General features: G+C 42.9%; 1 protein-coding gene across 5 annotated transcripts in view; it reads right to left on the bottom strand.

Moving 5' to 3' along the window:
- NTRK3 (neurotrophic receptor tyrosine kinase 3) overlaps positions 1-15105 on the bottom strand; it is a 1577634-nt gene that overhangs the window by 702526 nt on the left and 860003 nt on the right. For all 5 annotated transcript variants that reach the window (XM_086958117.1, XM_086958116.1, XM_086958115.1 and 2 more), the window contains exon 11: positions 8440-8542. In XM_086958117.1, coding sequence (XP_086814243.1) covers positions 8440-8542 — 103 coding nt within the window. The remainder of the gene's footprint in view (positions 1-8439; positions 8543-15105) is intronic.

A 15105-nucleotide genomic window follows, 5' to 3' on the forward strand; every position in this document is an offset into this window, starting at 1 on the left:
CGATAATGTTATCGCCCTTCCTTCATAATATGGCCCATAATCTCTGGCCTCATGTATTTAATTTTAAGGACTTGCTGAACCACTTTCTTTTTCACAGACCCCAGCATCCTAGACAAAAAGGTGACGGAGGGCAAACACTAAGGGCTGGGTGCAATAGGCTGACGCTCTGTCTCCTCCTCCCTCTGTTCTTTTGATTCTCCCTCCCCTTCTCCCTTCCACCCACTCCCTCTCCCTTCCATTCGTACTATCGTCCTTTCATTCGGACTATCTTTCTTTACCTCTTCCACATAGCACACTTATGTTTCATTTTTGAATTTCAGGTTTCCTACGCTGCTTCCACTGGATTCCAACCCTCGATTTTTTTATTATACTATTTTATTAAAGTTACATTTCTATTTATTTCTGTTTTAATAAAGGTTACTTTTTTTCAAATAGATAACTGAGTGTATAGGTCTTCTTTTTCTGACAACACGTGTCTATTATTTATTGTGAAAATCATCTGGTTATAGGAGATTTTAAGGACCACAATATTTGATATAAGAGTGCACCTACCAAACATAATCTAACTGACTATTAGACAAATGAAGCCTGGGTAATTGTACAACTGCAAGAGTTTTATGAGTGTATCACTTTATAATTATAACACCATAAGTAACAGAACAAATAAAGCACTACCTAGGACAACCAAGGCTTCATGGACTGCCGAGACTCACCCTGCACATTTAAATAAAGACCCAGAGTGTGGCGATCCCCGGACTTCAGTTGGCCTCGAACCCCCTGAACAGTTAGTAAACAATACCCAGGAAGGTGGCGCTCCCCTGGGCTGCAAAACGTCTCTGTGCCCTTCCACGCCTATTTTACATGTGACATTAAGATCCCCAGTCCTACAGAGACACCTCAATATAATAGTTGGATTGGCCACTGAACATTACCTACCTACCAGGGGCCTCATTTAAAAGAACGGGTGAGACCCCACTTTTTTTTTGTTCTTTTCTCTCCATTTTTTCCTCCCCATCCCCTCTAATACAGCGATACAAGGTTTTCGTTCTGTTGCTTCAAGTAGTTAAACAAGTATTTGCTATCACTGGGTGGAAGCCATGCACCACCCTCTAATAGTAAACACAAATATCCAGCGAATGCACACCCCGGGACATTGTATGAGCTGTGCCTGAGAGGTCGCCCTCCCTACTACCATGATGCATTTGTTAGTATAAACGCACACTAACACTACTTACACACGTGTAGTACAGAGACCAGAATGTAGTGAAGAAGCAGAGGAAGCGCAAAATCAAAAATATAAATCCTATCAGAAGTTGGATGACATAGTTCAAAGAGCAGATGACCGTGGCATGAGTAGAAACAGCTACACGAACAAAATGGGTCTTCATCATAACGCAAGCAATTTTGAAATATTGGTGAGTGATGCCTTCCTCTTCCCTTCTCCCGCTCGTCGCCAAATTTATGTAGTGAAGAAGCAGACATCAGTGGATCCAATAAGTAGATTTATTACAAGAAAACAAGACACCTGAAACAACCACCAACAGGAGCAGACAGCAAAGCAACCGTCTAATCCAGCACCGTGTACAAACTCGGCACGGTTCCCCTCATGACAGCCCTACATTCTAACATTACATACTGAGGGCCATATTATCAAGGAACTGCGTTAAAATTATCGCTGCTTTAGCAGCAGGAAACTGCTGCTAAAGCAGCGATAATGGGCTTGATAATATGCCCTAGAGAAGTCCACTAGAAACCCATGTTCTGGTGTTAACATTGGCTTCTATTAGAACTCTCTACGGCATATTATCAAGCCCATTATCGCCGTTTTAGCATCAGTTTCCTCCCGCTAAAGTGGCGATAATTTTAACGCCGTTGCTTGATAATATGCCCCTTAGATTCTAGTAGAATTACATACTAACATTCTCCTATGACTTACAATTGAATACTACACAGAGCACATGACTTTACAGCAATGAGCTTAGGGTTTCATCCACGAGTCTTGAGACCGGTAGAGGTAAGACTTTCGCTTCCCACTCCCTATATTGTATAAACCTAAACTAACACTTCTTCCTCAAGTATGCTACAGTGCCCAGAGCACATCACTTTACAACAATGAGCTCACAATTTAGGCTCACGGTTTAATCCCTGAGTCTTCACACCAGTAGTGATGAGTAGTTTGCTTCCCACTCCCTATATACTATAAATGCATACTAACACTACTTACACACTTATACTACAGCGGCTAGTGTCCTACAGCGCCCAGAGCCCATCACTTTACAGCAATCAGCTCGGTTTCATCCCCAAGTCTTCACACCGGTAGGCGTAACTACTTTGCTTCCTGCTTCTGGTATACTATCAACACACAGTTCGCTTCCCACTCCCTGTATGGTATAAAAACCTACTAACACTCTTTGCACACGTAAGCTACAAACACCAGACCACATCACTTTACAGCAATGACCTCAAGGTTTAGACTCTCGGTTTCATACTAAAGTGTAGCACCATATCATATCACCACCATGTCACTTTGAGCAACACCGCACTTTCAGACCGTTAACAATGATAACTACCTACTGGCGACTGCCAGTAGGTAATCAAGAACAAATTACAATAGTTCAGTGATTCTTTTAGCTTTCAAAATTCTCTCTATTACTATCTTTCTACTTTTCCATATAAATAGTTTTTTTAATATTCAAGTACACATCGAAGTCAGACATGCAACATATTCTATCAACACACTTTCTAGAACATTCTACAACACGTGGAGGTTAAAAGTTTATCAATTTTTTAAAACTAACAATATTGTTTTGCAACATTTTCTCAAACATTTAACAGCACATGTAGGTTAAAAGTTCACAATTGTTTTAAGTTTGAACAGTGCCTTCCAAATGCAAGTTGTAGGTGTGGTTGAGTTGAGCAAATTGTATCCCATAATATGTACTCCACGTGCAAACTGCTTTTTCTTAACCAATCACAAACACAATTTTCCAAGAAACGAATGTGCACCCTACTTTTAAAAAACAGTGCTTTTCTCCCAATCAGGTACCGTTTTGTATGCGAAAAGAAACTAGTTCCCCATCTTTAAACATATCTCTTACTCTACAATGGAACTGCATGAGCTACAGAAATCTTTCCATACCTGCAAAATGCTAGTGTGGATCGTAGGACATAGCTATGTTTTCTGGTGCAAGAGGTATGCAAAACAGAGACGCATTGACTTGAAACTAGGTTTACAAAATGTGGACATTAAATGGTTTGGCCAGAGAGGATTCAAGTGGCACCATTATTGCCTTTGGTTAAAACCTGTTTGCATCTCCAACAACCTGACCTCATCATTGTGCACTGTGGTGGAAACGACCTGGGGACATTGACTGGGGTAGATTTGGAAATGATTATGAAGGACACGTTTAGACAATTGATGTTACTTTTGCCTCAAACTGTCTTTGTATATTCCAATATATGCCAAAGACAGAAGTGGAAATGGTCCAAACAATTTTGTCCTCAGTTTGAAAAATCTCGAAAAAAAGTCAACAAAGCTGTCTCTGCATACCTCAGAGACAAAATGGGGTCCATATACAACAACAAAATAAGTTTTGATATGGCGCATATATACAGAAGTGATCAAGTACACTTCACAGATCAGGGAAACCGTGTTTCCTGTATAACTTGAAGCTGTGCATCCGCATTTATATGTTCCTCCAACTAATGAACACAAGGGCTCTTTTTAGAGCCACCCTATAACTTACAACTTAGGCCTGCTATTTTAGGGCCACATAACGCCAACTCCTGCACCCTCGCCAAAACGTATTCTCCACACAGCTGTGGTGCAGCGGCCAGACCATCTCACTTTGCAGCACAGACCTCTCGCTTTGATCTCCAGCTCTACTCACCTATAGGGGTGAGTAGTTTGCGCTTTACAAATACCATATTGATTTTTCTTCACACTCCCTAAACAACACCACCTAAGCACCATACACAAGCTACAATGTTCTAAACAAAAGTTCATCCAAGTAGCTATAACTACATGCTGACACTACTTGCACAGATGTGGCACAGCGGCCAGAGCACATGACTTCACAGCATATGACACACAGTTTGGGCTCACGCTTTAATCTACGACTCCGGCAGCAGCTAAGCTTAGCAAAATGAGACTCTAGACAATACTTCACATGTATTCCGTACCCCAGGACTTTCATACCAGTACGGGTCAGTAGTTATAAACACATTCGGACACTACTTCCACAACTGTAGTGCATCGGCCACGGCACATGACAGCATAAGATACACAGTTTGGGCTCACGCTGTAATCCCTGAGTCTCGCACCAGCTCACATTACTCGCATAAGACTCTACACAATACCTCACTTAATTTCTGTAGCCCACCACTTACATACTGGTAAGGGTAAATACTTCACTTTGCACCCCCTCTATAGCACACCGTAAACACCCCACAGAGGACAAAGTGCTCCTACCCTCCTATTTACCACTTTTCCCCCCCCTTTTTGCCCCCTTTTTTCACCGTACTCACTTTAACGGAATCACAAAATGGTGGCCAACACTTCCTAGTTGCAACGGCTCACACAGCAAGCAGCCAATCAGCAGCAAGTTCATGCTTGTAACGCCTCAGCCAATCAGATGACAGAATTCCCATTTGTCGGTATATGTAAATTTCAATATTCCTCAAAAACTACTGAACGAATTTACACAAAATAAACAAAAGTGTGCTTTCGAGACCAAGACCCTTCTCCCTGCCAAATTTGGGGTAATTCCGTTCACCAGTTCAACCTGTAGCCTTGTCTAAAGTTTCCTATGGAAATTAACATGGAGAAAAAGCATTTTGTGACCCCCCTTTTTTCTTGGTCCCCACTTGATGAATCACCCCCAATCTTTCAACATAGGAGCTGATCTCAAGAAACCATTTGTTTTGAAAATTTTGCGAAGATTCGTCAAACGGCGCCAAAGTTATTGGGAATAGAATGTTGCCATTTTCCTTTGGTAACTAAGTCCTAACTATAACTACCTACTGGCGACTGCCAGTAGGTAATATGTGTATATATATATGTATGTTTACTTAGTAATAATGGACCATGAAAAACTCCTGTCAGGAAGCCATGCTCTCACATGATCATAACACTGTGAAAAAAAATATAATTGGGCCTTTACCTTTGTCCATCCTAAACTTTTGCCAAACTGTATATTGGTGCCAAACTTGAGAATTTTGTAGACCATGATATATATATTTTTTTACAAAGATACACAACTTACCAGCTTTTTCTATCTTTACCATTGTTGAGTTTAAAAAACAACATAATAATGGCCAATAAATGCCTCCTGACAAACAGGATTCAAATAGGAGTCGGCCTTCAGAGTCCACTGTAATGAAACTGCTTTATACATATGCAATGTGCGAACTGAAGTTTATACATAGAACATCCTTTGAAAAGACATTACACACTCCTAAAATGTTGAACATGCACTACATTCATTCTATTTCTAGCCATAAAACCTTACGTTTATAACTTTAAGTACAGCTCCTTTATCCCTCTTTCATTTTTTGTGTTGTACTAGAGCTTCCTTTTCCCTCCTTTGTTTTATGTAACATGTGCAAGAAAACATGAGTCACTTAAGAAAAATTACAGCAGTTTTAAGCTTCCCAGTTGTGCACAGCTGAACATTTAATGCTGTCTACAAAATATAATTTTGTGTACAGGTGAAAGAACCAGAAGGGATAGGGGAGAACGTAGTAAAATCCCTGTGAAACTATCCCGGATCCATAATTGAGATATGAGGTTTTTGAGAAGCATAGAACTGGAACTGTAATGTGGCTATGGGAGCACAACGAGGATCCTAATTAGGGGTGGGCGTAGTTTGTGAATAGCGTTAAACGTAGCTACGCAAAGTGGACTTTGCACTACGCAAACTGCGAAATAGCATGTTCGCACTGTGCAAGATGTCGTTTTCAATGATTGCACAGTGCGGACAAGCATCCGGCACTGTGCAATTATTCAAATCAGCATCTTGCACAGTGCAAGCTGCACTTTTTTTCCGCTCGAGTAGATTTTTCCTCGAGCTGCAGCTTTCTCAATGCGGACTGGTAGTTTCTCATGCGCGACCACTCGCAATGTGAAACCCGCATTGAGAATCTCACCAGGAGGTTTATTTTCCATGCTCGCGATTGGCAACTTGATGTTACTGATCGCGAACAAGGAAAAAGTCTCGCTAGGATGTCATTTTGCTTGCTCGCGGTCGCCAACTTAACGTTGAGGACAACGAGCAAGCAAAAAATGACCGCCGCACTACACTACACATGTTTGCACTGTGCTACGTGCAGTTCGCTTAGTGCGAAGTTATGTTAACTTCGCAAACTACACGAGCGTAACGTAGTGCTTTGCCCAGGGTTAATCCTAATGTTTTCAGACTCCCACACATAGTAATAACAACGTGAATACTGAGCCTCTCTGTGACATGGATCAATATATTGATTTAATGATTAATGAGTAAGGATGAATTATGTAATATTAATATTTGCATTTCAAACAAAATGAAACTTGATTTGCATGAGCATAGCTTTTTAATATTTTTTCCAAATGGAAAACACAGAATGTTAGCAAAAATGCTACTTTTTCAAGCCTTTTGCAAATGACTCTTTCCATGTGATTCGTTACATCGAGTTGATTCTGCGCAATCCTTCCATGGTGGAATTGCATATATTCATATTTGGAATGCTGCCACCACTTTGAGTGCATCCCAGATAACAATGATAATGTTTTCTTCTTAAACCAAATTGACTTCTAAAGCATGAACTAATTTCTCAATTTCTCAGCCCTTAAGACAGGTTTGCATTTGCTGCTGCTATTTCCATGAACTAAAAAAAGGGTCATAGATGTACAATTTAGCAGAAGGTTTTTATTGAAGCATTCCAATTACTTTGGTGATGCTTTACAAAGGTATGGTTTATTTCACAGAGTTTTCTCTGCAAGTAGTTATCTCGTATGCCACTGAAGGTGTAGCTGACTCAGACATTTGCATGAGGTAGAAGTACTTCCTCTGCAGAAAATCATTATATGTCATGCCCCCCCCCATGAGGACATTATATCCTTTAAACACAATGTAGCTCATTCCACCATGATAGGTTTGCACCAGTGCACCTTGGGAAATAAGAAACACTCCTTGAGGATTTCCTCTTGATGTATCTCACTAAATGGAAGGATAGTATTTCACAATTAGACTGCTTTTCTCTCACATTTTTATAGTGCCTTTTATGGCTTTGCTCAAAATCCGCCATTAGTTTTATAATTCATTTTAAAGATATAAGACACATTGTCATCTTTAGTGGCAAATTTACTTGGAAGAAAGAGCACTGCCAATATTTTTTGGTTCTCAGGCACTTATACCAATGATGAACATAACCTATGTGAGGACATGTCATATAGTAGTTTGTAGGACAGACAGAAAGCATGCTGGCGGCATGAAAGGTAATAAAGGTTTTATCATAGAGCCAAATCCCACCAAGTGGCATGGGAGAGATGTCCATCTCAAAACTTGTTGAGACTATATTTAATTCCGCCAGACATGTCTCAGGGAAGCTGGTCAAGCTGATATTTCCACTCCCTTTCAATATGATGTATACAAAAGTGACAGCCTCACTTAGTACATGATTTCTCTCAAAGCAAGTTGTGCTTTTCCCTTGAGATCCTGAATACTGCAGCACCATTGAATCACAACTTAATTTGCATATGTCCCAAAGTCAAGATGTAAGGAAGAGTTTAGTAACCAGGCTAGGAAAAACGATGTTGTTCTCATTCCTAGCTGACATGTTTTTTTTTAAGTATACCTGGTATATTCCAAATGCTGTCCTACGTCACTCAATGCCAACAACGGGCCATCCTAAATTACAAGCATTGCCAAAAGATCTACAAATATTTCACAACCTGTTATTTACTTTAAGGACATGACTCATCACATTGAAGCCACTTGCATGTCAAGTGTAATGTTTTCAAATGTTCAAAGAAAAGCGAGTGTCAAAACACAAGGAAAAACCTTGACACACTTCACATGGAAATGCATGGCACCAGCCATCAGTTACAGGCAAATTGGGTTATAAAAACAGGGACTGAAGTCCTGAAACATTTTAGCCAGTCATATTAATCTTCATGAAAATTGACAAAGAACAACAATTAAAGTTCATCCTAGAATACAATTGAACAATAAGTTACTAAAGATGTTACCCTGATGTTCAGTTTACATATATATTTATACTCTTGGTTCCCTTTTGTATTCCCTCATGCTTTTTGTAATGTTCGTATACCCATCTCCAAGGACATCATATTATTTACTTTTATTTATGACTTGCTAGATCCAATCAGCTAATGCCAACTCTTCCTAGTACTTGACACAATCCTGTCAATTGCTTGGTAAGGTAAATACACGTTTTGCCTACCTTTCATTCCAAATTTCGATCGTCTACCATATTTATTAATCACTATGAAGAGCACCACCAACAGGACACAAGCGAAGGCTGCAAGTCCAACAGCTATGGATACCTGTTAAAGACCATTAAAGTGAAATATATTATAATTATCATAGAGTTGAGTTTATGGAGTCATAATTAATATAATTTGTCATTGATACTCATTTTGTTTTTAGTTAAATTAATTGTTACTTATAACACGTACATTGTGGAAGATTAATATTTCTGAAGAATAACGGTTTTTCGCATGATATAAATTCAAAGAAGCCGTTTATGCCCTCATGATTGTGAAAAAGAAAACAATGTACAAGCAATCCTTGCATGAAATAATGAAGTTCGGATGTTTTCACTAATTTATATCAATTAAGGACTGGATTTTTACCCAAACATTATGTATAGTAATTATACCCATCATTCAATCCAGAATTAGAAAGTCTCATAAATTCATACCATGAAGTGTTACATTATGAAAGTATTTCTGTGAGCCACAGCAAGAGTTCTACAAATATAGGATTTCACAACATTGGTGGTGTACAACAGCAATATGTGGAGCGAACTCCCAGTAGGTCCAGTCTATATTAGTCATGGGGATGAGTTGCATTATAAATTGGATAACATTGAGTAATTAATAATTGGGTCTTATAACCTTACTTCTGTCTAAAATCATTGTTAAGTCCTTGTTTATTATTGAGGTTGGTCAGTTCTTGATATTTTTTCTTCATCTTAAAAGGTCCCCCTGGCATTAGATTGGCATTAGCCTTGTTTATAGGGTTGTATGATGGAATAACAATTGTTGAACAACACTTGCCTGAGCCACGCAGTCTTTACCACACATGCCGTTAACATGCATACCTTTACCATGCAAGAGAAATGTGGCTTAATATCACACCCCTGCCCCCAACCCTGAAAACTGTCTCTTTCCTATGATTATGCTTTAAATTAATTGCACACTCTAAAGACTAATCCGACCCAAGTTCCCACACCATGAGCCGTAAAAACTGTCCCTTACATCTGTAATGCACCCCAACCCAGCACCCTCCACCAAAAGGCCTAAAACTGCCCAAGCCCTGAAATCTGTCCCATTTCCCCCCACCAGCCTCTGCCCTAAAAACTGTCCCCATGGCTTAAAAACGACCCCAACCCCATTCCCCCTGCCCTGAGCCCTAAAACCGGACCCCTAACCCTGTAAGTTACCCTGATCGAGCCCCCCATCCTGATGCCTAAAACTGACCCCTGCCATTAAAACTGTCCCTTCCTTGGCCTCACCATGAGCCCTACAAACTGATCCACACCATAAAACTACCCTGAACCCAGCCCTCCCACCCTGAGTCCTAAAAATAAACCCCCACACCTAAACAACTACCCCAACCCCAGTACCCCCACACTGAGCCCTATAAACATTCCCCAACATCTGTGAAGTACCCCAACGCAACCCCACCTCTGCTCTGATGCCTAAAACTGCCCCAGCCCTTAAATCGGTCCCTTTTCCCTAACCCCATCCTGATCCCTACAAACTGACCACACACTCTAAAAACTGCCCGGACACCACCACCCTACTCTGAGGCCTAAAGCTGTCCTTAGCCCTAAAAACTGTTCCTTCCCCCCTGGCCCACGTCCTGAGCCCAACAAACTAACCCCATATCCTAAAAACGACCCTGACACCAGCCACCCCGCCCTGAGCCCTAAAAACTGTCCCCTGCAACCATAAAGTACCCTGACCCAGCCCCCTTCCCCAGAGCCCTAAATCTGCTCACACCCCTAAAAAATGACACCCCACCCCTCCAAGACCCGACCCCAGCCCCACTTAACTCATCGTGTCCTCTCCCAATACTTCTTCACCTTGACCACACATTGCCTTAACCACGCACATGCGTTGTTAATTCTTATGCGGGGTTAAGGCAAGAGTGGTTTGACTTGTGTGTAAATTGCATGCATGGCTGAGCCTGCGTTGTTAAGGATGTTTACTGGTTTAGGGAGTTTTTTGTCCCACAGGACACTGCCATGTAATTCTCCTTAGGTGCACCTTTGTGGCCAAAGACTGAAGAGTCATTCAGTTGGGCTCTCTATTTTGACACACTAAGCCCACTTTTTGTAATGTTTAACACAAATGTAATTCAATATAATATATTGCTTGTGTTTCAGAATATTGAATTTGATGGTTTTATTGAACTCTGCAAAATCTGCAGTTCTATTTTGCTATAGTTGTGATAATCAGACATTTACAAAAACAGAAGGGCACAAACATCTGAATGAGTTTAAATTAATGTGACCCCGTATCTGAAGTTTTTGATTTATTGATCAAGTTTAAAGCAGCACCTTCTTTCTTTGGTCTAGTTGGACCGTAATTCATTTTTACTGTCAAACACACTTAAAGTTCCATTGATAATCTATTCAACTTCTATTTCTTCTGCCTGTTCTGTGATTTGGGGGCATATGTGCAAAACTTTTTTGCGACCAGAAACAGGCTGATTCGAAGAATCAGCGTGTTTGTGACCACAAAAAATCAATTTCTAATGTACATATACTTCTTTAGGAATCACAATTTGGTTTAGTGCATTGGTATTTGGAAGGGGCATGTTAGGGTGTGCCTCTCTTAATGCCGAATTGCAGTGGTACATTTGAATGTTTTGCAACTGAATTACAGTTGCAAAACATTAATATTTACAGAGACTTCAAAGTAGGTAGTAAGCATTCTAAAGTGACAAGCGGCCCCAAGGCACCCCTTACCCTTGAGAATGTTCACCAAAATATTTATTAAGAGCAGGCACATTCCATTTTCCTTGAAGGAAAATGGGCCGCATTAAAAAGAAAGGATATTGCTTTATTTAAAAGCAGTCACAGACATTTTATTCTGCTGACCCCATCCAGCCACCATTCATGTGATGGCTGCTATTCGTAATGGGGCGCAAACTGTGACCTACCTCATTACTATTCATGAGGTGGGACTCGCTATTGAACATTTTGTATGTTTTTGTACATTTGGAAATTCAGTTTCCTATTTGCGATTCTTACAGATCCTTACAGATTCGCAGATAGGAACTTGCAATCCCCAATGTTTGTACATTTAGCCCATAGTCTGAAAGGTTGACTGTGAAGTCTCTGTTCCCCAATGCCTCATTTGTATGTATTTTGAAGTGCCTGTTGCACTTGTCGGAGGGTACCCAGTTTTTTCTTCTGCAGGAGATCAGATTTCAAAATTGGTTTTGAACAATATTGCCATTCTTCCCACATGTCACACGAGAAACACCTTGAAATAAATCAACTTCTTTTTCTCTGGGAAAGATAATGTATTCACATGTGCAAAAATGACACCTCACCACCCCACACACCAACATTCTGTAATAAAACTAACCCTGGGCGAAGAACTACGCTCCGTTCGCGGAGTTTGCGGAGTTTCGGCAACTCCGCGCTCCGCGGAGAACGCGAAGTTGTTGAATACTCCGCAAACTGCTGCGTAGCGTAGTTCTCGCGCGCTCAATAGCATTTTCGCGTGCGCGAGAATGCTTGTCGGTAAGATCGAGTTGCCGAACACGCAGAAACTGCAATCTGGCACAGAATAACTCGCGAACACGTTAGTAGTGACCGGAAATAAGGGGACGCGAGCGGGCAGGACAAACCTCATGGGTAACTTCGCGCGCTACACATCCCGAGCATGCAGGCAATCAATCAATCAATCAGGATATTTGTATAGCGCGCTACTCACCCAGAGGGTCTCAAGGCACTTGGGGGAGGGGGGTCCGCTACTGCTCGAACAGCCATGTCTTGAGTTGCTTCCTGAAGCAGAGGTGGTCTTGGGTCAGGCGGAGGTGGATGGGGAGGGAGTTCCAAGTCTTGGCTGCCAGGTAGGAGAAGGATCTTCTTCCCATGGTGGATCTTCGGATGCGTGGCACGGCGGCGAGGGCGTGGCTGGTCGATCGTAGCTGGCGGGTGGGAGTGTAGAAGGTCAGGCGTTTGTTGAGGTACCTGGGGCCCAGGTCGTGGAGGTCCTTGTGTGCGTGGGTGAGGAGTTGGAACGTGATTCTCTTGCTGACGGGGAGCCAGTGAAGGTCTCTCAGGTGTCCGGAGATGTGGCTGTGTTGGGGGATGTCCAAGATGAGTCGTGCGGAGGCGTTCTGGATGTGTTAGAGTCTTTTCTGGAGTTTGGCTGTGGTTCCGGTATAGAGGGTGTTTCCGTAGTCCAGTCGGCTGGTGAAGAGTGCCTGTGTGACCGTCTTCCTGGTTTCGGTGGCGAGCCATGGGAAGATCTTTCGGAGCATGCGTAGGATGTTGAAGCATGATGATGAGACGGCGTTGACTTGTCTGGTCATCGAGAGGGAGGAGTCCAGGATGAAGCCCAGGTTGCGTGCGTGGTCCGTTGGTTTGGGTGCGCTGCCCAGGGCAGGGGGCCACCAGGAGTCGTCCCAGGCGGAGGGTGATGATCCAAGGATGAGGACTTCCATCTTGTCTGAGTTCAGTTTCAGGCGGCTGTTCCTCATCCACTCGACTACGTCTTTCATCCCTTCGTGTAGGTTGGTTCTGGCGGTTCCTGGGTCATTGGTGAGGGAGAGGATCAGCTGGGTGTTGTCGGCGTAGGAGATGATGTTGAGGTTGGGTTGGTGTACGATGGCTGCGAGGGGGCTCATGTAGACGTTGAAGAGGGTGGGGCTGAGTGATGATCCTTGTGGTACGCCGCATATGACTTCGGTGGCCTTGGATCTGTACGGGGGGAGGCGGACTCTCTGGGTTCTTCCCGTGAGGAACGAGATGATCCACTCCAGTGCCTTCTCTTGGATTCCGATGTTGCTGAGGCACTGCACTAGGGTGCGGTGGCAGACCGTATCGAATGCTGCGGAGAGGTCCAGGAGGATGAGGGCTGCTGTTTCCCAGTTGTCAAGCAGGGCTCGGATGTCGTCAGTGGCTGCTATGAGGGCGGTCTCGGTGCTGTGGTTGGTGCGGAAGCCGGACTGCGAGTGGTCGAGGCTGGTTGGGCGAGCGCAATTGGTGATCCACTGTGTGAGGTTGTTGGCTGCTTGGTTGGGGTCCGTTGAGCTGGCGGGCGGGTTCTGGCTCAGTGCAGTGGTGAGCTGGTCGGTGGTGATCTTGTTCCAGTTCCTGCAGGGAACCTGTTGCGGGTGGTGGTGAGTCGTGGTCTTTCTGAAGCTGAAGTGGACGCAGCTGTGGTCTGTCCAGTGGAGCCCGGTGCAGTGGCTGAAGGAGATGTACTTGCTGGAGGAGAAGACTGGGTCAAGCGTGTGTCCGGCGTAGTGGGTGGGGGTGTTCACCAGTTGCATGAGTCCGAGGTTGGCGAGGTTGTCCAGCAGGGTGGTGTTGGTGTTGTCGTTGTTGTTCTCCAGGTGGAAGTTGAGGTCCCCTAGGAGGATGTAGTCAGCGGAGGCGAGGGCGTGCGGGCTGATGAAGTCTGGGATGTCTTCGCTGAATTGTGTGCGAGGTCCTGGGGGTCTGTAGATGAGGGTGCCTCTGAGTGTGGTCTTGGGGTCGGTGTGTATCTGGAAGTGAAGATGTTAAGCGGCTGTGAGGGTGTCGTCTGAGTTGGTCGTGATGCGGATGGTGTTCTTGTGGACGATGGCGATGTCTCCTCCTGTCTCGTTGATGCGGTCTCTCCGGGTGATCTTGTATCCGTCCGGGATGGCGACGGCGATGTCGGGCGCTGAGGAGGCGTTCATCCATGTTTCCGTGAGGAAGGCGACGTCTGGAGATGTGGTGTCGAGCAGGTTCCAGAGTTCCACGGCGCTCCTGAAGACGAAAAATGGCTTGCGAACGGGTCAAGCAAGCTACTACGCATGCTCGCGGAGCTATGCGTAGTTCGCGGAGTGCAAGTGCATCTTCGCGTAGCTCGCGGAGTGCGGCTACGCGAACTACGCCCAGGCTTAAATAAAACTAAGAAAATGCGAAGTGTGATTTAATGCCATCTTTCTGGTGCAGAATGAAAGGCAATTCAGGAGAAAAATCTTATTGGAATTTAAATCTTTTGAATGAGAAAAGTTGGGAAAAGATAAAAGAATGGCATGCAAATATTGTTCTTTAAAGTACTGCTAATAGATTGATGATTAATGCTTGTTCACAGGAGGACACCTGGACAAAATCTTTTTAAAGCCAGCATGAAAAGGAAAACTGAGCCTCTTGTGAATCTGAAATCTCACTCATCCGCTGCATAGTACATTTTCATTTGCTTTCATTAGGAGACTCGTCATCTTTAGAGTTATTTCTTCAAATGGATTGAGTATGTGTTTCTTGCAAATAATGTTAAACTACCAAAACCTAGTCAGCAGCAGCAGAATAGGAGAATGAGAAATAAGGAATGCAATGAAAGTTAATGTATAAAAAATAACATTGGTATTATATTCACCTACACACAATATATACAATGCTTGCAACATATTAGAATGATCTAACTCCATAGTTTTGACAGAAATCAATGTTGTTTTTGAGATAACAATAAAGCTAGCCCTTACAGGTATGTAGTCACTGCTGATACCTCTGTGTGACTTGAACATCAAGAGTTTAAATACTGGTAAGTCCAATTATGTCATTTCTTACAAGATAGATAAAACAAGTACAATTAAATTATGTAAAAACAATGTACACTTGCAGCACGCAGAAATGGTAGCAACGCTCATATTAATCTCTATCTACATA

Source organism: Lissotriton vulgaris, chromosome 2_1 (assembly GCF_964263255.1).
Source record: "Lissotriton vulgaris chromosome 2_1, aLisVul1.2, whole genome shotgun sequence".
Classification (NCBI taxonomy): Eukaryota; Metazoa; Chordata; class Amphibia; order Caudata; family Salamandridae; genus Lissotriton; species Lissotriton vulgaris.